The 25,672-nt window shown below is 51.4% G+C and overlaps 2 protein-coding genes across 7 annotated transcripts in view; one reads left to right on the top strand and one right to left on the bottom strand.

Moving 5' to 3' along the window:
• Positions 1–20,597, top strand: part of Mov10 (Mov10 RNA helicase) — a 23,091-nt gene extending 2,494 nt beyond the window's left edge. For 5 of the 6 annotated variants that reach the window (XM_050157507.1, XM_050157506.1, XM_050157504.1 and 2 more), the window contains 19 exons: positions 9,358–9,561; positions 9,814–10,049; positions 10,175–10,436; positions 11,225–11,359; positions 11,570–11,738; positions 12,947–13,101; positions 13,355–13,531; positions 13,651–13,798; positions 14,109–14,267; positions 14,492–14,595; positions 14,764–14,861; positions 14,950–15,166; positions 16,663–16,780; positions 16,946–17,137; positions 17,262–17,336; positions 18,261–18,386; positions 18,464–18,552; positions 18,732–18,853; positions 18,946–20,597. In XM_050157507.1, coding sequence (XP_050013464.1) covers positions 9,358–9,561; positions 9,814–10,049; positions 10,175–10,436; positions 11,225–11,359; positions 11,570–11,738; positions 12,947–13,101; positions 13,355–13,531; positions 13,651–13,798; positions 14,109–14,267; positions 14,492–14,595; positions 14,764–14,861; positions 14,950–15,166; positions 16,663–16,780; positions 16,946–17,137; positions 17,262–17,336; positions 18,261–18,386; positions 18,464–18,552; positions 18,732–18,853; positions 18,946–19,037 — 2,878 coding nt within the window. In that variant the 3' untranslated portion in view covers positions 19,038–20,597. Of the gene's footprint in view, positions 1–7,301; positions 7,508–9,357; positions 9,562–9,813; positions 10,050–10,174; positions 10,437–11,224; positions 11,360–11,569; positions 11,739–12,946; positions 13,102–13,354; positions 13,532–13,650; positions 13,799–14,108; positions 14,268–14,491; positions 14,596–14,763; positions 14,862–14,949; positions 15,167–16,662; positions 16,781–16,945; positions 17,138–17,261; positions 17,337–18,260; positions 18,387–18,463; positions 18,553–18,731; positions 18,854–18,945 lie in introns of all 6 variants that reach the window. The other variant, XM_050157509.1, reaches the window with a different exon arrangement.
• Positions 19,697–25,643, bottom strand: Rhoc (ras homolog family member C). Its single transcript, XM_050157510.1, has 5 exons — positions 25,365–25,643; positions 22,151–22,314; positions 21,548–21,668; positions 21,164–21,294; positions 19,697–20,282 (listed from the first exon to the last, which is right to left on the bottom strand). The coding sequence occupies exons 2-5, from the start codon at positions 22,304–22,306 to the stop codon at positions 20,214–20,216; spliced, it is 477 nt and encodes a 158-aa protein (XP_050013467.1). The 5' UTR covers positions 22,307–22,314; positions 25,365–25,643; the 3' UTR covers positions 19,697–20,213.
• Positions 25,644–25,672: the final 29 nt, after the last annotated feature.

Below are 25,672 nucleotides of genomic sequence, written 5' to 3'. Positions count from 1 at the left end.
TATATATATATGTGTGTGTGTGTGTGTGTGTGTGTGTGTGTGTGTCTATATATATATATCCAGTTATGAGTTGTTCACCACGGGTGCTTGAGACTCTAACTCTAGTCACTGAGCCATCTCTCCAATCCCCTGTTTGGCTTTTGAGACAGAATTTCATGTACCCCAGGCTAGACTCTAAATTACTGTGTAGCCAAGGCTGACCTTGACTTTCTGATTTCTCCTTTCTTCACCTCTTGTGTGCTAGAACTATAGGCACGCCCCCACCATAGCTGGGGTTTGCTCCTATTTTTTTTTCCAATTTATTTTGCAGTGCTGGAGATTGAACCCAGGGCCTTGCATTTGCTAGGCAAGCAAACCCTCCACCACTGAATGGCATCTGTAGCCCTAAGATAATTTTTACTGTATGCACTTGTGTTTTACCCAAATAAAACTGGGAGACTGACCTTGGCCTTGAAGGAAAGATAAAGTTTTAGTGCGGCAGAGGAGGAAGAAAGCCCCAGAATGTGGGTTTATATCCTGTCATGAGACCTACTCAACAAAACAGGAATGTTTGACTTGGATATTTTAGAGACGCTCGTGGTGCGTAGTATGTTCCCCAAGTCACTCGAGAAAGCAGATGTCGCGGTGGGTTTTATCGAATGCCCCTCTCTCCCCGCTGGTGGAGAGTTCTACGTGGATAGAGGCTAAGCTTTCTGTGTATCCCCCACCCCTTTTTAATAGGGTCTTCTGTACCCCAAGCTGACCTTGATGGCTTTGAGCTGCTTCCCCTTCTCCTGTACTGGGGAGTCTACCTAGCAGGGCTTTGCGTGAGCTAGGCAAACACTCCACTACCAATTGAATTCCATCCCCAGCCCCTCCTATGCAGTGAGTACGTGTGTGTGGATTGAACTCGGGTCATCAGATTTGATGGCAAAGCACCGCTCCCCCTTCAGCCATCTCATCAGCCCTGCTACGTGTTCTTTAAAAGCAGACCGAGATTAATGGCTTCTTCCTCTGGAGTCTCACAGAGTACTCTTTCCACACTGCCCAGAGTCTGTTCACAACCAGATTGCACTGCTTCTCATGAGAGCTCCACGCTGCCTTCCCCAGCACGCTTACAAGTCCCCTGCCTTTACTTCTGTGTGTCTCAGCTCTCAGTCCTCAACATAGCGTTTGTATGTAGTAGACGCCCAGAAAATGCTTGCAGAGTCCAGTTGGATTCCAGTTGACCAAGAGAATGGGCTCTCATGAACATAGCAAGTCAGCCTTCCCAGGAGTTCTGGGGACCTCCCACTAGGAGGAATAGCTGCTTCCCAGGGAGGTGACTTTATATTGAGTGAACAAGAGGCAGGAGCTGGGAGCCCACAGGAGGTAATGGAAGGAGTTAGTTTTGCTTTGTTAGTCTTACTTTTTTTTTTTTTCTTGGTACTTGGGGATGAAACCCAGGACCTTGCCTAGGGCAGGTAAGTGCTCTCCAATTGAGCTACTTACTCCAGCTGTTTTGTTATCAACCCTCTTTTTTGGTGGGAGAGGGCAGTGAAGCAGGATCCTGCTAGGCTGGCCAAAATCTCACTGTGTTTGACCTCAACTTTGGGACGATTGTTTTGTCTCAGCCTTGGACATTCCTCCTGACTCAACTGCCTCAGCGCTCCTGGGATTATAGATAATATAGATGAAAGCCTTCAAAATAAAAGACCTAGAGCCTAGCAGCACATGCCTGTAATGCCAGCATTTGATGGGTAGGGGGCAGAACGATCAGGAGCTTAAGAGCGCCCTTGGCGTATAGCAAGTTTGAAGTCATCCTGGGCTATATAATACAACGTCTCAGAAAAATCAAAATTGCTGGGTGGTGGTGGCACACACCTTTAATCCCAGCACTCGGGAGACAGAGGCAGGTGGATCTCTGTGAGATCTAGGCCAGCTTGGTCTACAGAGCTAGTTCCAGGACTGCTAGGGTGGTTATACAGAGAAACCCTGTCTCAGAAAACAACAATAACAACAAAACCCCCCAAAACCAAAAGCACCTCCTACCCAACGTTCAGGGAGCATCTTAGAAGAAGGGTGAGGAAAGTGTGAGAGCAGAAAGGGGGGCTGCTGTGTGAAGAGCTGTCGCCGGGACATGATGAGACCTTGAACTCACAGCGGTGCTGTGGTCACCACAGAATTTCAGCATGGGCAGGGAAGGTGTTCATGAGGCCCCACCCCTAGTTGAGGACTTCTGTTGAGGATAAAACATTCAGGTAGTTGGAGGTGGGATGGAAGGTGAATATGATCAAAACATACTATATGTTTGAAGTTCTCAAAAAATAAATAAAATGTTAATCAAAAATAGGAGCTGGAGCGATGGCTCAGGGTTTAAGAGCACTTCATGCTTTCACAGAAAGCCAGATTTCAATTCCCAGAGCCCATGTGACAGCTCACAACTATCTGTCACTTCAGTTCCAGGACATTATGACACCTTCTGGCTCTGCAGGTACCAAACACACCACAGGCAGTGTGCAGATGTACATATAGCAAAACACTTATTCATATAAAATAAAAATCTTTTTTAAAAAAATCAAAAGCAGGGCTGGAGAGGTGGCTCAGTGGTTAAGAGCACTGACTGCTCTTCCAGAGGTACTGAGTTCAATTCCCAGCAACCACATGGTGGCTCACAGCCATCTATAATGAGATCTGGCGCCCTCTTCTGGCATATGTTGTCATACATGGAAGGAATGCTGCCTACATAATAAATAAATCTTAAAAATAATAATAAAGAAATTTAAAAAATCAAAAGCAAACCAATAAGATAAAATAGACTGATGTAGTCAAGATTTTAGAAATATTCTTGGCTTTTTGCATTGAGGGTGTTTTGGTGTCTTTCCCCATCATCCCTCAGTGAAGACTGCACTATTCTTGGTAGCCTAGTAGTTTACATAGCCTTTGTAAACTGTCTGCCTGCAACAGCAATAGCTGTACATTCTGTCCTATTGTTGACTTGTTGACTGTGTGTGTGTGTGTGTGTGCGCGCGCGCGCGTGTGTGTGTGTGTGTGTGTGTGTGTGTGTGTGTGTGTGAGAGAGAGAGAGAGAGAGAGAGAGAGACTATGTTTAATTAGGTTGGGTTCAAACTGGCTGCAATCCTCCTGCCTCAACTTCCTAAGTACTGGGATGGCAGGCATGATGGCTCATGTCTGTAATTGCAGTGGTAGAGAAGTAGAGGCAGAGAGAGCACACCACAGGTTTAAGGCTAGCCTTGGCTACATGGCTAGGATTTGTCTCAAAAATCCCCCCAAAATAAATCCAAACCTGATTTTGACCCACTAATGAGAACTGCACCCTGAGTTTGTAAGACTCCACTTCACTTTAAGATCACTTCCGAATCTGACACTAGATTTGGATTTGGTTTTATTGTTGTTGCTGTTTGTTGTTTTGCTTGTTTTTGATGGGCCACCATTTGAGTAACAAACAATAGAGGCCAATACTAAGGACCTCAGCCTGAAAGCCTGCTGAGGAGTGGCTGGGAGTGGCTAAAGTGGGAGTGGCTAAAGTGCCTGTGGGTAAGTGACTAGCGTCAGCACGGGTGGTGTAAGTGTTACAGCCTTGGAGCTGCAAAGATGTCCTGGCCTATCGGGAAGCTGGGCTATACCTAGAGCCACAATAGGATAGCTCTGGAGGCTGGAGCTGCTGGAGGACCACAGCTCAGCCCTGGAGGGAGAGACGTCCTGACTTGTTCCTGGCGACCTAGAGTCGCTGTGGGACAGAGCCCTGGAGCAAGAGGTATCCTGATTTGCAGGGAAGTCAGGTGATTCCTGACTCCAAGGTGCCCTGGAGAGAGCCCCTAAGGCAACATCCCAGCACAGCTATCTCCTGAGGCCCAAGAAGTTCCTTCTGCTACCCTCTGCTAAAGGGAAAGCCCTTGCAGAAGTGTAGCAGTCTCCTGCCAAAAGTTGTTACTTTTTCTGCTCTGCCTTGCTCGGTTCCCCAAGGGAACATCTCAGCAAGGTTCTTTTATTCTGTGCCAGCAAATGAAGATCTTCACCCAAGACTCTTGAGAAAGAGTTGTATTTATGCCTGGTGATGGTGTCACAAGCCTTTAATCCCAGCACTTGGGAGGCTGAGGCAGCTGGATCTCTGAGGTCGAGGCCAGTCTGGTCTACAGAGCAAGTTCAAGAACAGCAAGGGCTACACAGAGAAACCCTATCAAGAGAGGGAGAGAGATTTATTGAGGAAGGAGAAGTCTGGTTTCAGGGTCAGGGCATATTTCTTAGGTTCTCGGTTCAGGGCTAAAAGTGTTTCTTTCACTAGCTCTGGTTTAAAGGCCAGGGTGGGTTTCTTTGGCTGGCACCTTTTCCCTGTAATAATGGCTTCTGTGTTGGTTTTTTTTTTTTTTTTTTTTTTGGTTTTTCGAGACAGGGTTTCTCTGTGGCTTTGGAGCCTGTCCTGGAACTAGCTCTGTAGACCAGGCTGGTCTCGAACTCACAGAGATCCGCCTGCCTCTGCCTCCCGAGTGCTGGGGTTAAAGGCGTGCGCCACCATCGCCCGGCAATAATGGCTTCTGTGTTGGAAAGAGTTGTGAGAAACAGACGAAGTCATGCATTTGGGTACTTAGCACACCACCCAGTAAGCACTCAGCAAAGTGTTCTGCGGGTAGAGCTGCTGCTGTTGCTGCTGTATGTCATTGTAACTATGATCAGTGTGGCGTACCAAAGGGGGAAGTGGGTTTGTGCACTGTGGAGTTGTTAGTGGGCATGTGCCTGGGTCTATGTTTGGTGCCCCTGCCTACGTACGTGATAGACCAGGCTTGGGAGGAGAGATGGCAAGGTCAGAAGCAGTTAACAGAGCCTAGATAAAATGACGACTGATAGGCCGAGGCCACTTTCAGAGGCAACACAAAAGACGTGTTATGCAAGGTTCATGGAAGATGTAATCTCGTCTCTTGGGAGGTAGCGGCAGGAGAGTCTATGCAAGCTGGAGGCAAGTCAGAGCTACATAGTGAGACCCTGTCAGCTGTGTGACTGACCAAGAAGGTAAGGACTTAAATAAGGTACTTTAAAAAATATTTAACAGACGGTGGCAAAAGCTAGCTAGGCAAGAAGTGTCTTGTGCCTGGTGGAGGCAGGAGGATCGGGAGTTTAGGCCAGCCTGAGCTACAAGAGACCTTGTCTCAATTTTAAAAAAGAATGTAAAAAATGTCAACAATTAGCTGGGTGGCCGGGGCACATGGCACAGACCTTTGATCCAGCACTCAGGAGACCGAGGAAGGCGGGTCTCTGTGAGTTTAAGGCCAGCCTAGTCTGAGGATCTTTCCAGCTAGGTCTATTACACAGAGAAACCCTATCTTGAAAAACTTAAAAAAAAAAAAAAAGATTAAACAGTTGAAACTTTCTGCTGTTGGGGACTGGAAAGCGGACATTCTGAAGCTCTTACTAATGAGAACATAAATGTGTAATGCTGGTCTGGGAGGCAATTTTGCAGAAATGACCAGTTGCGCTGGGTGTGGTGACAGAAGCCTATAAATCCAGCATTTCAAAGGCTGAGGGGGGTGGGGGGAAGCATGAGCTGGAGACCAGCTTCTAGCGCCAAAAGAGAATTACCTCCCTACTAAAGTTGTGAAAGTTCGTTCTTTCTCTTTGGCCCGCCCAGAAATCCTACTTCCGAGAGTGTGTCTCTCTGGAATTGTTTAAAGGACAGGTTTGTCCATGCCTACGATTATTATACCACCCAAAGATGTGGGGAGCCTGCCTCTGTCCTCAGAGAATTGACTTCCCCGTTTAAATTAAAGGTGTCGTACTTTCCGCAGCTGTTCAGAGGAGAAAGATGGCACCGTAAAACATTGTCCCAGAACTGTGTTTGTGTATGTAGAGTCAAGAGGGGTGCTCATCAAGTAACAGGTTGGTGTGCACCCCCTTCAGCACGGGTTTGGAATAAAGGCCTTTCTACACTGCATGCGCAGTGCTGTCTGGCTTCCATGCTTAACTCTCTGATTGAATTCCTTTCTCATTTCTCCTTATGCATGCGTACTTAAACCTAGGTAAGTTTACCTACATGGGACTATTAGCTTCTGTCCTTTTCTTTTTTTTCCCTTGTTGGTTTTTTGTTTGTTTGTTTGTTTGTTTGTTTGTTTAAGACAGGGTTTCCCTGTGTCCTGGTTGTCCTGAAACTCCCTCTGTAGACCAGGCTGACCTCCAACTCAGAGATCCCCCTGCCTCTACCTCCTGATTGCTGGGCTTAAAAGCGTGCACCACCACTGCCCATCTGTCATTTTCTATCATTATTTCCACTGTAGACTCCTCCATATCCACATCCCAATTTTGTTCCTTTTAAAATTATATTTATTTAGTGTGTGCTTGCGTATAGGTCAGAGGACAATTATGGGAGTCAGCTTTTCCCTTCCACCATATATATGTAGCTCTCAGGGGTGAATTCAGGTTGTCAGAATGGGTGGCAAACTCCTTTACCCGTTTTATCACCAGTCTTCTGTTTCTTTGGTGTTTTTTGTTTGTTGTTTGTTTTTGAGACAGAGTCTTAACGTGTAGCTTTAGCTGGCATGGAACTCACTTGGTAGCCCAGGCTGGCTTCAAACTCCCAGAGATCCACCTGCCTCTGCCTCCCGAGTGCTGGGATTAAAGGTGTGTGCCACCATGCTCAGCTCAGTTTGTTTTAGAGACAGTGTCTTACTGTGTAGCCCTGGAGAGTCTGCACCCTATTATGTAGACTAGGTTAACATTGGATTCGGGGTAGTCTTCAGCCTCTGCCTCCCAAGTGCTGGGTGTGAGTCAGCTTGCCTGGTCCTACCATGTTCTCTTCTCTTCTCTTCTCTTCTCTTCTCTTCTCTTCTCTTCTCTTCTCTTCTCTTCTCTTCTCTTCTCTTCTCTCTCTCTCTCTCTCTCTCTCTCTCTCTCTCTCTCTCTCTTTCCTCTGTTTTCTCTTCCTCCCTGGCCTGTGTTGGCCTTGACTATTCTCAGACTACACCTCCCTAGGGAGGTCCCAAGCACGAGTCTTCCGAGTCTTCCGTTAACTACCACAGGGGACTCCCTAATATTACTAGATTCTGGCCTTGACCTTGGTTCGAGCTCCCAGCTCCTGCCTCACGTAGCCAGGGCTGCCTCTGGACCTCAGACATCTCAAACCCATCATGGCCAATGCCAACGTGATGGTCCTTCTAGCTACTTGTCTTCTCCTTCCTCTGGTACAGTCCCAGAACCAAAGTCCTTTGGGTATTCCGGATGCTTCCCTTGCCACTCTCTGTTCTCCTTCCTGTCAGTCTCCGGATTCTGCTCATTTGCATTCTAAATGTGATCAGACCTGACCCCTGCTCTGTTTCTCCCACTGCCTCATTCAGGCCTTCGGTATCTTTTAACCAAACAACTGCAGTGGCCCTCTTCTAACTGGTCTCCCTGCCTACCGTCTTGCCGCCAGCATATCCATCCTCCAATCCTGATGCCAGAGTGATCTGAAATGCAAATATGATCTTGCCACTCCCCTGCTTAAAACCCACCAACTGCAGTGGTTCTGTAACTACAGGGTAGCCTCTGACGAGGGCCGAAAGTAAGTCTTGTTACTACTCCTACCCCTGCTGGGATTAGACCTCGTCCTACTAATACAAATACTAACGCTAGCAGCTAATGTCGACCAGGCGTTTCTCACTATGCTTTCAAATGACTTAACCATCCTTTTAAAAAAGAGATCATAGCCTCTTCAATGTTGTCTGAATCATACTGCTCTCCTTTCTTGGGATGAAGGAGAGAGGCAGAGTTGCAGGTGTGGAACATGGGGAGATGTTCAGAGCCACAAAGGACCTTACTGTGTGCTCTTTTAAGCAACCACTCTGATTTATCCCTAGCCATGGGTTCCTAAAAATCACCAGACAGTTGCTAGGATATGCTGTAATAACACCAACGGATTATCTGTGATAATCACTCCTCCAGATCTTGACTATGTTCATCAAATATGTCATGTGTTTGGGAGCATCCTCAGGCTCCTGGGTACCAGAAAAGGGAAGTGAAAGACTGCTGAAAGTCAGGGTCAAGTCCAGACTCCTGGCCTGTCATGTAAAACTATCTGGATCTGCCCGTCTCTGCCACCTCCCGTCATCCCTTTCTTTGAATCTTTCACTGTACTACAAACCAGCTGTATGTGACACTAACCATCACGCTCCCTTACTGAGGTCTGCTTCGTGCCAAGCACTGGGCTAATGGTTCCCTACAATGCCAGTATCTCAAGTTAGCCCCATGGTGACCTTTTAAGGCAGGACTTCATTCCCCACCTTATTTTTTTGTTTTTGGGATATTTGGAGGGGGGGGGTCGTTTTTGTTTTTTGGTGCTAGACGTTGAACCTCAGGCCTCACAAATGCTAGGTAGCATTCTTAACCTCTGAGCTCCATAGACCTCAGTAGTTCAAAAGAGGAGGAAAGCAAGGTGCTTGTGGGGTGAGGTAGCCCAGCTGAAGCAGCTGGAATGCACAGCCCCGTCACCCATACCCATCAATCAGGTTGCTGGCCTAGTGCTTCCTCTCCCTTGAGGAAAGCCCACTCAGATACCCGCCCCTGCCCCAGACAGTCCTTAGAGGCCTGGCTTGGCCCCCTGAGCTGCTCTGGACAGTCTCAGCGACTTTGTCCCCTCACACCACACTGGCATGCATGGGTTCTCCCTGAGTGGTCCTCAAGGCTGGATCTAAGTCTGGCAGCTCGGAACCAGCCTCAGGTGCAGTGCCTGGCACCTACCATGCCTCCATGAGAGTGTATGTGGAGTAGACTGCACTCAACACCGGGCACTGAGCCCGAGGCCGCCCTGCTGACCACTTTCCTGTCTTCACCTCTCTAGGCACAAAGCCAGGCTATTTGATCTCGGGAGAAGGATCCTTTCCCTTCCTGCTTGGGTTCCACCTGCACCCTTTGACTTCCGGTGGAAACTGCTGTCCGATCCGCCACCTTGCCCACACTCTGGACATCTCTGCTCTCTATGACCCCTTTCTCAGCCCTCCCTACAGCCTGGGACCTGTCCACTCCTATGAACCATCTTTTTCAACTTCCCCTTAACCTTAGCTCTTCCCTCCACTCTTTTTTTTTTTAATGTTCCCAAATAGTCCCCCCTTTTAAAAAAAAAAATCTGTTTTTCTCTCTCTGTCTTCCCAGCCAACAGCCCAACATTGGACTTTCTCCACAGTGCTGTTTAAGGCAGTTCTTTTGTGTTCGAAAGCCCCAATGCCTTGCTTTTAAGTTGTTGAAAATTCCTACCATCCCTAGCCGGAATCTCTGCCTCTGAGCCCTGTCCTGCCTTGAGCAGGGTTGGTATGTCCCTGCAGAGAATAAACAGCCAGCCCTTGGGCCTTCCCCAGCACCCTCTCTCCACAGCCACCCTGCCTTCCCTCACTTCCCAGTGTCCTCTGCTTCTGGCAGCTATGGGACCCCTGCCCCTGGCTTCTCCTCCATGCTGTATGGAATGAAGATTGCAAATCTGGCCTTCGTCACCAAGACTCGGGTCAGGTTCTTCAAACTAGACCGCTGGGCTGATGTGCAGCAACCAGAAAAGAGGCGAATAAAACCAGGCTCGAATATCAGCAAGCAACACAGATCACTGTTGGCCAGGATCTTTCATGATAGGTGTGTGAGTGCATGCCCGGTGAGTGGGCCGGGGAGGGCAAGAGCAAAGGATGTCTGGCTTAAAAAACCAGTGGCTTTCCTTGAGCTATGGTAAGTTCCACCTCCCACCGCTACCCACCCCCAAAGGAAGAGAGGCAGGGAATTAATCCTGGGAGGAGGTGGGTTCCCAAGCAAGCCCAAAACCTTCCCCTGGGCAGTTACCAGTCCAGGATCCTCACACCCCATAGCCCCTTGACTCCCCACTCTCCCCAGGGATGAGTATCTTCATGGGAAGCATGGGGTGGACGTGGAAGTCCAGGGGCCCCATGAAATCCGAGATGGGCAGCTCCTTATCCGCCTGGATTTGAACCGCAAGGAGGTGCTGACCCTAAGGCTCCGAAACGGAGGGACCAAGCCTGTTACCCTCACTCATCTCTTTCCACTCTGCTGGACACCCCAGTTTGCCTTCTACCATGGTGAACAGGACCTGCCCTGCCCGCTGGGCCCAGGTGAGTGGCCTTGTAAGGTAAAGTAGCCCTTGGGTGGTCTGAGCTTCTCCGTCCAGTGGGCTCCTGCCTTGGGATGGGGGCGCCGTGGCTAGGGTCTCTGCCTCACTCAGCTCACCTTCTTGCAGGTGAAAGCTATGAGCTGCATGTCTACTGTAAGACCAGCATAGTGGGCTACTTCCCAGCCACCGTCCTCTGGGAGCTGCTGGGACCTGGGGAGTCAGGGGCAGAAGGAGCAGAAACTTTCTACGTTGCTCGTTTCTTGGCTGCCGTCGCCCACAGCCCCCTGGCCGCACAGCTGAAGCCCACAACCCCCTTCAAGCGCACCCCTCGGCTCACTAGAAACCCTGTGTTGACCAACCGGATAGAGGAAGGAGAGAGACCTGACCGGTAACTGGACAATGACAATGTGGGCACTTGGGGAGACCCCTGACCTAGGAGACAGCCCCATTTCTGAACTGCAGTTAACTCTCTCCCCTGGGTCTCAGATCCCTTTTGCATCAGGAAAATCAGTATTAAGATGGACTGTTCCACCAGGCATGCCTTTAATCCTAGAATTTTGGAGGCAGAGGCAGGTAGATGGATCTCTGTGAGTTCAAGGCCAGCCTGGTCTACGAAGGGAGTTCCAGGACAGCTAGGGCTGTTACACAGAGAAACCCCTATCTCAAAAAATGAAAAAAATAAGATTGACTGTTCCTGAGTGAAAGGAATGTTACTTGGTTATTATTTAAAACATATTGCTTTGTTGTTGTTTCTTCAAAAGAGCGTATATGTTTGTATTTGTTGTTTATTTTTGGAAGAGCAGGGCCTTATAGCCCAGGCTAGCCTTTAATTCATAAACCAGTTATACTCATTTCCAGTGCAAAGTGCTGGGATCATAGGCCTGTACCACCACACCCAGCTCACAGAATACGTGTTTTTGAATAGTTCGGATATTAGGTTTTACAAAAATGAGAATGGTCTAACCTTGGACCAAGCAGCTGCATGAGCTAGGGAGCACTGAATCACACCACAGGAGTCACTGTAGAAATGTCTTCTGTGTGCACGATTCAGCAGCATGCATTCCAAAAGAGTGGAAGGATACAGAGGAGTGTTTCCTGCATGCTCCACGGGGACTTTTCCAGTCTTTGAAGGTGAGGGTTTTCTCTGTTTGTGATGAGTTTTCTGCCCTCCCACAGTGCCAGGGGCTATGAACTGGAGCTAAGTTTGGCCCTGGGGACCTACTACCCACCCCTCCGCCTCAGGCAACTGCTCCCTACCCTTCTTCAGGGACCGAGTATCTTCACGTCTCCAAAGGAGGTTGCTGAGATCAAGTAAGCCCCGGCACTTTGCGCCACGTGCTCCCTTGTCGTCTTCTCTCTCTACTGGCTTCTCCCTGTCTGTGCTCATTGCGCTGGTTCAGCTGAGCAGTGCTTGGTGCCCACAGCATGTTCAGTGTGGGGCATGAGTGAACCGGAAGGGTAGAGCACCAGGACAGGGGCCGACCCACCCTGTTCCTGCCCCGACTCAACCATCCCTACCAGGGCCCAGTTGGAAACAACCCTGAAATCCAGGAACTATGAGGTGAAGTTCCGGCTGCTGCTACACCTGGAGGAGCTGCAGATGGAGCATGACATCCGGCACTATGACCTGGAGTCGGTACCCATGACCTGGGACCCTGCGGACCAGAATCCCAGGCTGCTCACACTGGAGGTTAGGGCTCAGATCTAACCTTGTGGGGAGGTTAACAGGCCATGATCCCTGACAGCAAACATACAAAAAGGATGAATAGTTCCTGTTTCTGAGGGTGTATGGACAAAGCAAGGTGAGCTGCCTGTCTCCCAAAATGTGCCAAAACAGGACCGTGATTTTGTTTCCACTTTATTTTAGGCAGGCTCCCACGCAGCCCAGGCTAGCTTCAGACTTACTGTGTAGCTAAGGGTGATCTTGAATTTCTAATCCTCCTGTGTCTGCTGACCCAGTGCTGGGATTATAGGCTTGGCCCAACACAGCTAGTTCACATGGGTGGTGGGATTTTAATAGAAGTTTTGCCGCCAGCTATGTGATATTGGTGAGTCCTTTGTTTTCTCAGCTTTATGGATGATTCTGAGAGCTCTTTCAACATATTTTGGTTTTTAAAATTATATATGTGTGTGTGTATTATATATGTATATATAATATATGTTATTTTGTGTTTATGCAACATGAATAGCATCCACGTGGAGGTCAGAGGACAATTGGCAGGAGTCTATTTTCTCTTTCCACCATGTAGGTGCCAGGGATTGAATTCAGATTGTCAGGCTTAGCTGCAGGCACCTTTACCCGCTGAGCCATCTCATCAGCCCTCACATTTTAAGTGTATACACACAAACTCAGACATGCCCATGAGAATGGATTGATGTACAAGAGAGAAAGGAGAGACATAAGATGATCAGGGAAAGGTTGTTACAGGAAGCGAGTTTGCACCACGGTTCTAAAGGCAAAGCTGGAGCTGGGCTGGCCAAGAAGGCAGCTAGCCGGACTGGGGATATTGGCCACCACATTTTAAAATTTACCCTGGAGTTTTTGGGATTCCCAGGCTAGGCACCTCTAGCAGCCTGTGGTCCTTTCTCTTCCACCTGCTTCTTGCTTTGTCTTGTAGGAGAAGAAAGCTGAGTGAGTGGCAGCTATGAAGCCAGAACCTGGGGCTAAGACCCTCCCGTGGTCATCCATGGGATAGAAATGTAGACAGGCAGATTGCTGTGAGTTCGAGGCTAGCCTGGTCTATCTACAGAGAGTTTCAGGACAGCCAGTGCTATACACAGAGAAACCATCTCAAAAACGAAAGAGAGAAAGAGAGAGAGAGAGAGAGAGAGAGAGAGAGAGAGAGAGAGAGAGAGGAAAAGAAAAGAGAAAAGCTTGCTTATGTTCATATCCTATAGGTTCCTGGTGTGACCGAGAGCCGTCCCTCTGTGCTACGGGGTGACCACCTCTTTGCCCTCTTATCCTCTGAGACCCACCAGGAAGACCCTGTCACCTACAAGGGTTTTGTACACAAGGTAGAACTGGACCGTGTCAAGCTGAGCTTTTCCACAAGGTGAGTGTTGGGAGGACCAAATAACCAAAAGCAACCTTCAGACCTCTAAGGCCTGGAGTTAGGAGGTCTTGCCTCCAGAGATGACTAGGACCCTGAACACAGGGCAGGGAGACCCCAGGCTGTGTGACTTCACCTCCCAGAGAGCTTTGTAAGGACCTCTTGGGAGTAGAATGGTAGGAGTTGGACAGGGCCCTAGATTTTTACTGCCCACTCCACCTAACGAGAATTCTCCCACTTAATTCTCTGCCCAAAGCCTCCTGAGCCGATTTGTGGATGGGCTGACCTTCAAGGTGAACTTTACCTTCAACCGGCAGCCCCTTCGGGTCCAGCACCGGGCCTTGGAGTTGACAGAGCGATGGCTGCTGTGGCCCATGCTTTTTCCCGTGGCTTCCCGTGGGGTCTCGCTGCTGCCCTCAGATGTGAAATTCAAGTGAGACTGTGGGCAGGGGTTCTGGGGGCTCCTTGGGGTATGGATATCGGGAGTGGGGGCCCAGAAGCCTCTGAGACACCGGATGGCTTCAAGTTCATATTCCTGGACCCCTGTGCCAGGCTGTATGACCGGAGTCTGGAGTCGAACCCGGAGCAGCTTCAGGCCATGAAGCACATTGTGAGGGGCACCACCCGGCCTGCCCCCTACATCATCTTTGGGCCTCCAGGTACCGGCAAGACTGTCACGTTAGTGGAGGCCATCAAGCAGGTGAGGCTGAAGCAGAATCCAAGGCCTATACTGAATTATGCATTCCCACACACACACACAACATTTGTCTGCAGTTTTGATTCCCTCCAGTCACCTGAATATTCCCACACCTGCACAGTCACCCAAAGAGGAGGTAGGGACTTCGGGTCATTGTGACTGTTGACTGTTGACTTGTAAACACACAGATGTGAATTTACCAATCTCCAATACCAAAGTGTCATCTAGACAAGCAGGCATCTGGGAGGCAGATGCAGCCCGAGGCCTGTGGCCTAGGAAGCTTCTGCCCATACTACCCTTTTCTTCATCTCAGGTAGTGAAGCTCCTGCCCCAAGCCCACATCCTGGCCTGTACGCCATCCAACTCAGGGGCTGACCTCCTCTGTCAGCGCCTCCGGGTCCACCTGCCCAGCTCTATCTACCGTCTCCTGGCCCCCAGCAGGGACATCCGAATGGTTCCTGAGGACATTAAGGTATATAGGAAGTAGAGGGCCAAGGGACAGTGGATGCCTGGGAGGTTCTCAGAGCACCTAAGACTTGCTGTATGGCTCCTGGTTGGTCAGGACTCCTCTGGGGACTTAAGTTTCCTTTTTCGCATAGGGAGGGAGGCAGGTAATAAGTGCTGGAGGTCCAGAGCCAGGGTGAGAGTGAGAAAGGAAAGAGCCAAGCTGATGTCCCGTCCTTCCATACCCCATAGACCTGCTGTAACTGGGATGCTAAGAAAGGAGAGTATGTATATCCCGCCAAGAAGCATCTTCAGCAATACCGGGTCTTAATCACCACCCTCATCACGGCCAGCAGGTAAGGGATGGACAGGATCTGTTTCTCACTTGTTAGTAAAAAGTAAAAGGGTATATAGGGCTAGGGAAAGAGGAAGGGTTCCTGAGGGCGGGGTGAAATGAAGGGCCAGAGTTCAGGATTGGTAGCTGGGTGCCTGGGAATGACCCCTGCTTGGCCTGACACTCCCAGGTTGGTGTCAGCCCAGTTTCCCATCGATCACTTCACACACATCTTCATCGATGAGGCTGGCCACTGCATGGAGCCTGAGAGTCTGGTGGCCATAGCAGGTGAGGGGGCTCAGCATGGGCAGTAGGTACACCACCCCACACCAGCTGGGTGAGTCCCACCATTTAACCTTTCTCCCGGGCCTCTCAGGACTGATGGATGTCAAGGAAACGGGCAATCCAGGAGGGCAGCTGGTGCTGGCAGGAGACCCTCGGCAGCTGGGGCCTGTGCTCCGTTCGCCACTGGCACAGAAGCACGGACTTGGCTACTCTCTGCTAGAGCGCCTGCTCACCTACAACTCCTTGTACAAGAAGGGCCCCAATGGCTATGACCCCCAGTTCATCACCAAACTGCTCCGCAACTACAGGTATCGCTGCCCGCGCCTCTGCTGCTTGTCAGGTGAAAGAGGGGCTCTCTTTGGCAGCCCTCGTACAGCTACCTGCCTTGTGACTGAGCAGGCCGCTGCTTCTTGGACCAATGGTTTATCTGCATACCGAAGGTCGCCAGACCAGAATATGTCTGGATGGGTCTAAGTTTCTAGGCAACCCAACAAGAAAAAAGAAAGGCAGGGAGCATAAGTTTTTCCATAAAACCATTGTTAGTTGAATTGCATATTCAACACAGGCCTATATACTTGTGGTTTTTCTTTTTTGTTGGGTACTGGGACTTGAGCCCAGGACCTTGCACATGGCTTTCAAGAGTTTTACCACTAATGTACATCCCTAACTCTCCTCTCCCTTGGAGACGAGGTCTGCCGTGTTGCCTAGGCTGATCTTAACCCTTGGCTTGAGCAATCCTGCCTCAACTTCCTGAGTAGTTAGGATTTTAGGTGCACACCACCCTCACAATTTTATGTACTTCTTTATGTAACGCCAGTGCTTAGGTGAGTTCTAGACTGTGAATAAGAGCTTCATAAATCTGGGACTGGACAAATGCTTCAGCAGTTAAAAGTGTTGCAGAGGACCTGTGTTCAGCACCCATGTCAAGTGGCTCATAGCCACCTCTTACTGTAACTCCAGGGGGATCTGGCACCTTTGGCCTCCATGCCCCACACACTACCACATACAAATACACATAATTAAAAAGAATAAAAATCGGCAGAGGCAGGCGGATCTCTGTGAGTTCAAGACCAGCCTGGTCTACAGAGCTAGTTCCAGGACAGGCTCCAAAACCACAGAGAAACTCTGTCTTCCAAAAAAAAAAAAAAAAAACAACAACAAAAAACAGGGTTGAGTAAATATAAGCTGGGCCTTCGTAAACGCCTTAATCCCAGCATTTGGAGCTTGGGTGAGACAGAGGATTCATAGTTTAAGGCTAGTCTTGGCTGTAGTCAGATATAGTCTCAAAATGGCAGGGTTGAGATGGCTCAGTGGGGTAAAAGTACTTGCTGTACACATACCTAGCAACCCAAGTGGAATTTCCTGAATCCGTGATCCTACTTACGGGTGGAAGGAGCGAACTGACTCCTCAAGGTCCTCTGACCTCCACATGCATGGCATGGCGTGACCCGCACCACACAGTGATAACTGTAGAACCACACAGTGATGACTGTAGACATCCGTAAACGCTTTTGTGACCATGCTTTCATTTGGGGGCTTTAACCTAATAGTGTTGATCATTTGATTTTGGACTGCCCTCGTTTGGCAAACTAAAACCTGAGAATGGGAGCTAAATTCTTGGATTTTTAAAAGGAATTTGACTGGTCAGTGAGAGCCCTGCCTGGCTCCGCTTTCTGTCCTTACAGCCGACGCCGATGAATGTGTCCTGAGCATGGCTGGAGGACCAGAGACTGGGGTGGGGAGCAGGTGGAGCAGGGCTCCCCCAAGGGGCCTGGATCTTGTTCTTTCTCCTCCTGCCTCCTAGGTCTCACCCCACCATCCTGGACATCCCTAACCAGCTGTACTACGATGGGGAGCTGCAGGCCTGTGCGGACGTGTTGGATCGAGAAAGGTTCTGCCGCTGGGAGGGGCTGCCTCGGCAGGTGAGGCCTAACAGGGCGGGGCTCCGACCCTGGACCTCTGCCGCCCTCCTCCGGAAGGCACCGAACCCTCCCTTTGTTTGTTACTCTAGCCTGGAACCCTTGAGTCCCTAGCTGGGGAGGAGGGAGATCAGCCTGAGGGGTTTCCTCTCGCTTCGTCATGTCCAGGGCTTTCCCATCATCTTCCACGGTGTAATGGGCAAAGATGAGCGAGAGGGCAATAGCCCATCCTTCTTCAACCCCGAAGAGGCCGCCACAGTGACGTCATACCTGAAACAGCTGCTGGCCCCTTCCTCCAAGAAGGGGAAAGCCCGCCTGAGCCCCCGGAGCGTGGGCGTCATCTCCCCATACCGGAAGCAGGTTAGGCCCTCAGTCCAAGACTAGGACTTTCTTTGCCGGCTGCACCCTAGCCAGATGCCGGCCTCTGCCTCCCTCTCTGTGAGGGTGGGGGCATGAGAGAAAGGCAGCTCTCCCCTCCCTCCAGGTAGAAAAAATCCGTTACTGCATCACCAAACTTGACCGGGAGCTTCGAGGACTGGATGACATCAAGGAGTTAAAGGTGACATACGTGTTCTCTCCCAGCCTTCCATGTGCCTCTGACGTTAGTCTGTGTTGTGTCCCGTCCCACCCTGTTTCCTCGGAATGAAACTGGGGTTTCCCCAGGTAGTTCTGAGAGCAAGCACCACGTCTTTTCTTATCAGTCAGGTGTGTGGCCTCTGCCCTAAGGATGAAGTCCAAACTCTCTAGACCAGCCCTGCCTGTCATGTGATGTCGCCCCGCTCCCTCTGTCTCTTAACTTTTGGTCTGAAGGGGCAGCTCAACACTGATTCAGATAAAAATCACATGGAGAACTTTTAATAATGCCACTGCCTGGGTCCCACCCAGCCAATTAGCTGTCTGGAGGAAAAACCAGAGTGGGTTTTTGCTATTGTTTTGTTTGTTATTTGCTCTTTATTGTTGGCTTTCAAGACAGGGCTTCTTGGTGTAGGTACCCCTGGCTGTCCTGGAACTTGCTCTGCAGACCAGGTTGACCTCAAACTCAAGAGATCCTCCTGTCTCTGCCTCCCGAGTGCTGGGATTATAAGCACCATCACCACCTGGCTTTTTGTTTTGTTTTGTAGCTCCACAGGTGATCCTGACGTGTGGAGCCAGGGTTGAAAAACCATTGCTTTATGGTGTACAGGCCTCTCCCTTAGAAATTCCGACCAAATTAGTGACTGTGTCTCCGGAGAAGAGACCTCTGCTTGGGGCTTTTTTTGCGGTGCCTGCCACTTGATTGGATTTGAATCCTTTCCAGGCCCCACCCTGTAACTGGCTCTGCCCTTCAGGCCTCCACAGCAGGCAGACCTGGCCTCTTCCTGGGCCCTCAGATGATCTACAAGTAACCAGTGGCCTTTCTGTACCTTCCTGGCAGCTTTGCCCCCTAGAGTGGGTTTGTCGCCATGGCTCCTCTTAGGTCTTAAGGCCTGCCTCTGCCCTCTAGGTGGGCTCCGTGGAAGAATTCCAAGGGCAAGAACGAAGCGTCATCCTCATCTCCACCGTCCGGAGCAGCCAGAGCTTTGTGCAGCTGGATCTGGACTTTAACCTCGGTTTCCTTAAGAACCCCAAGGTTTGCAGGCTTGTGGGTGGCATTAACGTGTCCTCAGGGCCTGTCCCTTCCATGACATCACCACTTCTTCCTTCCAGAGGTTCAACGTGGCTGTGACCCGGGCCAAGGCTTTGCTCATCGTAGTAGGCAACCCCCTCCTCCTAGGCCATGACCCGGACTGGAAAACGTAAGCATTTCCATCCCATAATTGCTCTTGATGATGACAAGTCCCAGCCTAGGACAGGTGTGTCTCAGATCTCTTGGTGTTCATGATGCCCACCCTGAATTATTAAGTGAAGTTGAGCCACTCTGCCTTCTGCCTCTGTTCTGCACAGCTGCCCATGCCAATATCCCTGTACCCCACAGATTCCTGGAGTTCTGTAAAGAAAACGGGGGGTATACTGGATGCCCCTTTCCTGCTAAACTGGACCTGCAGCAGGGACAGGACTTACTCCAAGGTCTGAGTAAACTCAGCCCCTCTACCTCAGGTATGGATGGGCTGTGGTGGTCCGAGGGGCCGGGGAAGGCGCTGCTGTGGAAAGAAGCAGCAAAGAAAACCAAGTATGTCTCCTCTTCCTAGGGCCCCACCGCCACCAAAATCTCCCTCAGGAGCGGGAGGGTGAAGGAGGCCTGTCCTTCCAAGTGGAGCCAGAGTGGAGAAATGAGCTCTGAAGACACAGCTGCCGCCTTCTCAGACCAGCCAAGCCTTATTGCTGCCTATTCCTCAGAACCCAGTTCACCTGTCCCCGCGAGAGACAGGAAGGCTGGGACGTTTACATCCCCAACCCTTCCACCCCTTCCTCTGCTAGGGAAAATTAACCCAAGCTGCTAAAATTTGGAGGAAGGGGGAGGAAGAAAAGCTTTTTCTTTTTTCCATCTCCTTCGCAGTACTGGGGATTGAACCCACAGCCGCGAATATGCTAGGCAAGCAGTCTATCGCTGAGCCGCTTCAAGAAAAACAAAATGCCGTTCTATGCAAAAGCCTCTTGCTTACGCCTTGCTTGCTTCCTGTGCCCCCCAGCTGACCCTCCAGGAGGGTATCTGTCCAGAGCCACACCCCTTTACAACTACGTGGAAGACAGGAAACCCAGTGGACAGGGAAGCCACCCACAGGCTTCTATGTTTAGCCAATGGTACGGACCACTCCCCTCACCCACCCAGGCAGTCAGCCAAACATGACCTCATCCTTTAGACTCCACCCTGTCCCCTGCTGCCTCCGCCCCCAGCCCCGCCTCGGCAGACAGGGGCCCAGCCTAGCCAGCAACTCGAGAAAAAGATGGGACTCCAGGCTCACAGCCAAGGTAGGCCAGTAAAGACAGGAAGCTGCCGCACGTGGTGCAACCTTTGACCTTTATTCATGTCCTGCCCTCCCACTGAGTCAAGTCAGAGGTGAGGCTACTACCCAAAGCAGAAATGCCACCCCAGACTCCTCCTGTGAGCCAGAAATATAAAGTGCTGGTGTGTGATAGAGGGAAGGGACTACGAGCCCAACCCCTGGACCAACGCGGCAGGCAGGCGGAGGGGCTCTGCTCAGGAAGGGCAGGGCACTAGCCTGGTTCCCAGTGGCAGGGAGGAAAGGGCCTACCAGCCCCCAGGTGGGGCTGGGAAAACTCATGCAGTCCTGGGCAGGAAAGAACCAAAAAAGAAACTGGCAGCAAGGAGCCCTACAAGGGTGGAATGGGATAAGGGCATTTTGAACCCCGTGAGGGGGAGGAAGGGAAAACTGGAGAGATCTTGGGAAACTCAGAGAATGGGACAGCCTCTCCGGCGCTTATTCTTGCGGACCTGTAGGCCAGCCCGAGTGGCCATCTCAAATACCTCCCGCACCCCTTCCTTAGTCTTGGCTGATCACTCAAGGTAGCCAAAGGCACTGATCCTGTTTGCCATGTCCCGGCCTTCCTCGGATCGAACAGGCTCCTGCAAAGACAAGATGTGGGGTCACAAGAAGAGGCAAATAATATCTTCTATACGCCCTGCAGAACACCCAGCTACCATAGGCAGCTTCCAAGCTGGGGCCATAAGACCCAAGTTTCCCATTTCAGAATTCTGTCTATTCTCTCTTCCCACCCAGCCTGATTCCTACAGTGCCCATTTCAACTCTGAGCAAGCGCCCACCGCCCAACTGACCTCCGTTCTTATTTTCCTCTAGTCCACTGGTTCTCGACTTTCATATAGCTCCTCCTGTTGTGGTGACCCCCCCAACCATAAAGTTATTTTGTTGCTACTTCATAACTAATTTTGTTTCTTTTATGAGTCATGATGTGACTGACACACAACCCCCAAAGGTTGAGAAAACCACTCTTTGAGTCCATCCTCCATAGCTACCAGAATGTTTTTTACTGACATACAGACTGGACATCTGTCCCCAATTAAAACCTTAATTATCCTCCCAGGAGAGCCTACCTTCCTTACCTTGCTCTGAATAAAGCAGTGCTCTGGCTAGAGTCCCTCAGCAAGTCTCTGAGTGCACACCCCATTCATAATGCCCTCCCTCCCGGGGCACTGCAGTGGCACAGCCTCCAAACCCTCATTTGACACAGCTGCCCCCTGAGGGTGAGGATGGCTCTTCATCTTAGCCCCAACTCCAAAGAGACCAGACCTTAAGCTGGAATAAGTTAAAAAAAGAAAAAAAAAAAAAAAAGCCTTGGACAGGTGACTTCTCCAGCACGCAGGCCTGGGACGGCAGGAGGTGAACATCACAGTTCCTGCTAAGGCTGGCTCTTGGCTGTTTTCCATACCAGTTTTTGCCCCCGCCCCCAGGACCCTTCCTCACCGGGCCACGCCGCTGCCTCACCCACCTGTTTCATCTTGGCCAGCTCCCTTCTGGTGTGCTCATCTTGCCTCAGATCCTTCTTATTCCCCACCAGGATGATGGGCACATTGGGGCAAAAGTGCTTCACCTCTGGGGTCCACTTCTCGGGAATGTTTTCTGCAGATACCCCAAAAGATGTAGTTGTGGGCACAGTGCGGCAGAAGCCCAGCCTTCCACAGCTGTCACCAGGACTACTGAACACACGGTACCCTTGTACACCCCCAAGCCCCTTGTGGTGGATGCCCTCACCCCCACCCCAAGGGCTACTGTCTCCATTGCAAAGGAGACCTGCAGGGCCCTACACTCCCTCCCCACAGCCTCTGAAGATGGCAGACACCAAAGGCTCTCCATCCCTCCTCCGAAGCCTTACCCAGGCTATCAGGACTGTCAATGGAGAAACACATGAGGATGACGTCAGTGTCCGGGTAGGACAGAGGCCGGAGGCGATCGTAGTCTTCTTGCCCTGCCGTGTCCCACAGCGCCAGCTCCACCTGACACATAGGACTACTGAGTAGCTAGCCCGGGGATCCCAAACCTAACACCCCAAGGTCCTCTGAAGTCACTGGTCCCATAAACTTAGGGATCATCTTTGCAGCACTCAGTATGTGCTGAGCCGTGCTGACCAGTCACAAAACCAACAATCTAAGGCGGGCTTGATCTTTGTGTAGTATGAGCTGCCATTGTAAGCACCATGTAATTCTTAACGACAACCCTTTGGGGGTAGTTCTTGCCCTCATTCACATTTTGCAGTGGAGTTAGGTGGAGCCCAGAGGCAAAGGGGCTTGGCTCAGATTCCAGAGCCAGTATGTGGTCAAACCAGATAGTACATCCAGGTTTTCTAGGGCTCCAGTTTCACTTCCTAACTTCCAGTAGGAAAATGAAGCAAAGACGTAGGCGGGTGCTAAGAAAGGACACACTAGGGCCCTATAGGTATGGGGGCAGGGTTCCCAGGCAGGAAAGTCTCGGCCTTCACCTGCTTGCCATCCACTTCAATGTCTGCAATGTAGTTCTCGAAGACTGTAGGGACATAGACCTCGGGGAACTGATCCTTGCTGAAGACAATGAGAAGGCAGGTCTTCCCACAGGCCCCGTCGCCCACAATCACCAGTTTCTTCCGTATTGCAGCCATGGTTTAAACTGGCAGTCAAGAGGCAGGGGATTTGGGAGGAAAAAGAGAACCCAGTAAGGCCACTAGCACTGCTCTAGGGCCCCCAAGCTTCCATGAAAACCACAGCATCCAGCAAAGGAAGAGTAGGGGGCTTGCCAAGGCCTGTTCTTGCCAAGAACCAATCCTGCAGGCAAAAGACCTTGAAATGCTGGTCAGGACAGGTCTTCCTGGGTGGGTTAGAACTGATCAGGAGAAGGAAGGTGACACTTGGGAGCCAGGAATACTGGCTTAAATCTTGTTCACGTGCAAATGCTCCCAAGAGACCTAGATTTATCTGGCTTGCCTATCAGCTTTTTTTTTTTTTGGCCAGGATTTTGACTCATTAATAACCACTAAAATGCAAGCTAGAATAGACTGTCCCTCCATAGAAGGCATGCATGCCTGGTCACAAAGACATCAGCCACAGGTGGTAGGGCCGAGCAAGGAACACAGGTAGAGCCTCTAGGCGGTCCTATCTCCTGGACACACACGTTTTGTTGGGTATTTTGAGAAGAACCTTCAGGTCTCCAATTGCCTAGTTGGTGGATGTGGAAGTCAAAGGACAACCCAGAGCCAGTTTCCTCCTTCTCCCTCCCAGTGGGTTCCTGGGCTCGAACTCGGGTGATCATGCTTGCTTGGCAAGCCCCTCTGCCCGCTGAGCCATTTGACTCCAGGCCATCCTACTTTGACAAAAGTAGGAAACTGAGGTTCAGTGAGGTTTGGACACATTATTTTGAGTCTGACACATATGGTGGGTGCAGGACTGGCTCTCAAGGCAAGGCAAGTGATCCAGTCTGTCTGGCCTACACAGCACCCCACAAAGTGAGAACAGAAACAGAGAAAGTGAGCCGGGGGGTACAGTGGGAACAGCCCCGGGACAGTAGGAGCAGCCGGCTGGCTTCCTGGCCCACCCCACCCCTTCCCCAAAGTCTCAAGTCACACAAAGAAGGCTCAGTCCTGGCAGCTCACGGTCAGGCAGGCTTCCCCCCCCCCACTCCCTGGGCCTGGCAGCAACATTGGGTCACTCAGCCCCTGACAGGGGACAATGACCACACTGTGAGGAGCCACACATCTACCACAGCACTGCTGTGATGGAGCTAATCCACTTGGGAATCACCTCCACCCACTCTCTGGAACAGCCCCTTCCTCCTGGAGTCCAGCTGACCCTTAGGCCCGCAGACACCTCCCTGTGACTTCTCTGTCTGCATGTGTCCCGCACCCCAGCACACACGAACAAGCAGTTCACACCTTCACAGCTTCTCTTTCTTCTCAGCTGAAGGGGGCTGACCAGGCTACTGAGGTCCCCAGGCCTATACAGACAGACGGGGAAGGAGAGTGCCAGCCAGCTTGGGGCTAGAGATGGGAGTCCAGGCTGTTGGTGAGAGGGAGGGAGCTAGAGCCCGGGCTGGGAGGAGCCCAAAAGAAAAGACTAATGAGGATCAGCCTAAGCTTGGACCAGGCAGGGAGCAGTTAAGTAGGGGACAGTAACCCGATCCCAGCCCCAAACTTGGCTTTTCCTTTCAATCCCATATCCTGTCTGGCTCAGCTGGGCTCCTTTACACACCACCAGCTCAGACCCTGGCCTGTGCCTGCCTTTTCGGAAGCAGAATACTCTAGCCCCGGGCTGATTCTTTTCAGTATCAGGCTTCTGGGTGGTTCCTCCTCCTACCTCCTAGACACACACACACACAACTGGGATGTGAGGAAGAGGACATGAGTCACAGGGAATTTATAGGACTTGAGTACGCACAGCCCCACTTAGCATCCCCCACCACAAGGAATTGTTCTCCTTGATACCCCCAAAAGACAGAGAAGACATTCACTGCGACTGCTACCTCCTTTAAAGGCGAGGTCTGAGAAGTATATCCAGGTAACCCACAGGACTTCTTCCAACTCCCCAACCCACTCCCATTTAATTCAGCCAAGTCCAGCTGTTTACAGGCTGGATGAGACAGCCCCAGCCTAGGGTGGGCAGTGTTGACGGCGGGTGATGGCTACTACACGCTAGTCACTTCCGCATGCATGCGCCACTCGCTGTCCCACGGCAACATGGTTGGCACCACACGGTAGGAGGCAGAGGCCAGAACTTCATGGCACGAACTTTAAGAGCCCCCAGCTCATAAATGTTTGCATCCAGCCTCTTCTTGGCCCAGAAGAGTTGGAGACCCAGGCCAAGGCAGGACCGGAGGCCCAAGGCCAAACCGGCAAGGCTAACTAACACACTCCTGTGAGCCGCGGTCCCAGAGGAACTGCCCCACTGACCCTAAGAGACCAGGAAACCTCAGGCAGGGCCTGAAGAGGCGTCTAGAACTTGTGGGGCCTTCCCCGGGTCAAAACACTAGCTCTTCTTGTTCTCTTGGTTTCCCAGGTGATCCAACAGGCCTTTGTACTCTGCTCTATTGAGATCTAGGCAAGGAATCACTCTTCAGGCGATACCTCTTCCTTTACTTTAAAGCCAGAAGTGAAGGAAGAAATGGATCCCAGCTTTCAGCCCAATCCCCTAACACTCCCAAACCTCCCAACAGGATAGGAGGCAGAGTCTGGGATTTTGGTGTTCTGGTTTTTTCCTCATTCTCAGACGCACAGACACAACACGGGAGTGGAATCTTTCCTTGTCGTCTCAACCTCTTAGTTCAGACTAGCTCCAAAAACCATCTAGGGCGGCGTCCAGACCCGCCAGGCAGTGGCAGCCCCCAATAGTAACACCCCGCCCCTATTCCCGCCATTCCCCTTCCCAGGCCAGAACTCCCCTAGTCGGCTCAAGGCCCTGTTCCTTACGCCCCGCCTGGAACTAGAACGTCTGGGTAGGGTCGCTCACAGAGATCAAGTGGATCCCTGCCCGGCTAGGGAGGCTCAGAAAGGAAAGAGGCTGTGGTTCGAGAACGCTCTACCCAGGAGGCTAGAGCGCCTGCCCTGCTCCATGGCCAGCCCGGAGCCCCCTCCCGGGCCGTTCCCCGAGTGATCAGAAAACCGGGAAAGTGCTTTCCTCGGAGCCGAGTTCCCACGACGCTTCGCCACCCCCCAGCTCGGGCCCGGGTACCTTCCGCTCCGCCGCCTCCAGCTGCGCGGCCGGTGCCGGAGGCTGAGACTGACCCGAACCCCGCCCCACTCTCCAACACCGCTCCGGGGCGGGCCAGTGGGGGGGGGTCGACGGGGGCGGCCCTTGGCTCGGCCCGCCTCTGCTCCCCGCCCTGGGCCGCCGCAGGTCACCCCCGCTGCTGACCGAGCATCGGGCGTGGGGCTGGAGCTGGAGGGACCGTGCCGGGGAGACGTCTGAATTATTGGGCGGTGGGACCCCGGAGGACTCGGCCTCGGCCTTTTTACTTCCAACCCTCCTACCGTGGGGGG

Source organism: Alexandromys fortis, unplaced genomic scaffold (assembly GCF_014885135.2).
Source record: "Alexandromys fortis isolate MF-2015 unplaced genomic scaffold, M_Fortis_MF-2015_v1.1 scaffold_78, whole genome shotgun sequence".
Taxonomy (NCBI): domain Eukaryota; kingdom Metazoa; phylum Chordata; class Mammalia; order Rodentia; family Cricetidae; genus Alexandromys; species Alexandromys fortis.
This window is presented reverse-complemented; position numbering and strand designations above follow the sequence as displayed.

What these genes read in the sequence shown, in the direction of transcription:
- Rhoc (XM_050157510.1), bottom strand. Translation starts at nt 22,306, where the DNA reads ATGGCTGCAATACGGAAGAAACTGGTGATTGTGGGCGACGGGGCCTGT. An exon ending in TTGAAGTGGATGGCAAGCAG is followed by an intron (nt 21,669 to 22,150) that starts GTGAAGGCCGAG and finishes CCTATGTGTCAG; the next exon opens with GTGGAGCTGGCGCTGTGGGA. An exon ending in AGCTGGCCAAGATGAAACAG is followed by an intron (nt 20,283 to 21,163) that starts GTGGGTGAGGCA and finishes TTGTCTTTGCAG; the next exon opens with GAGCCTGTTCGATCCGAGGA.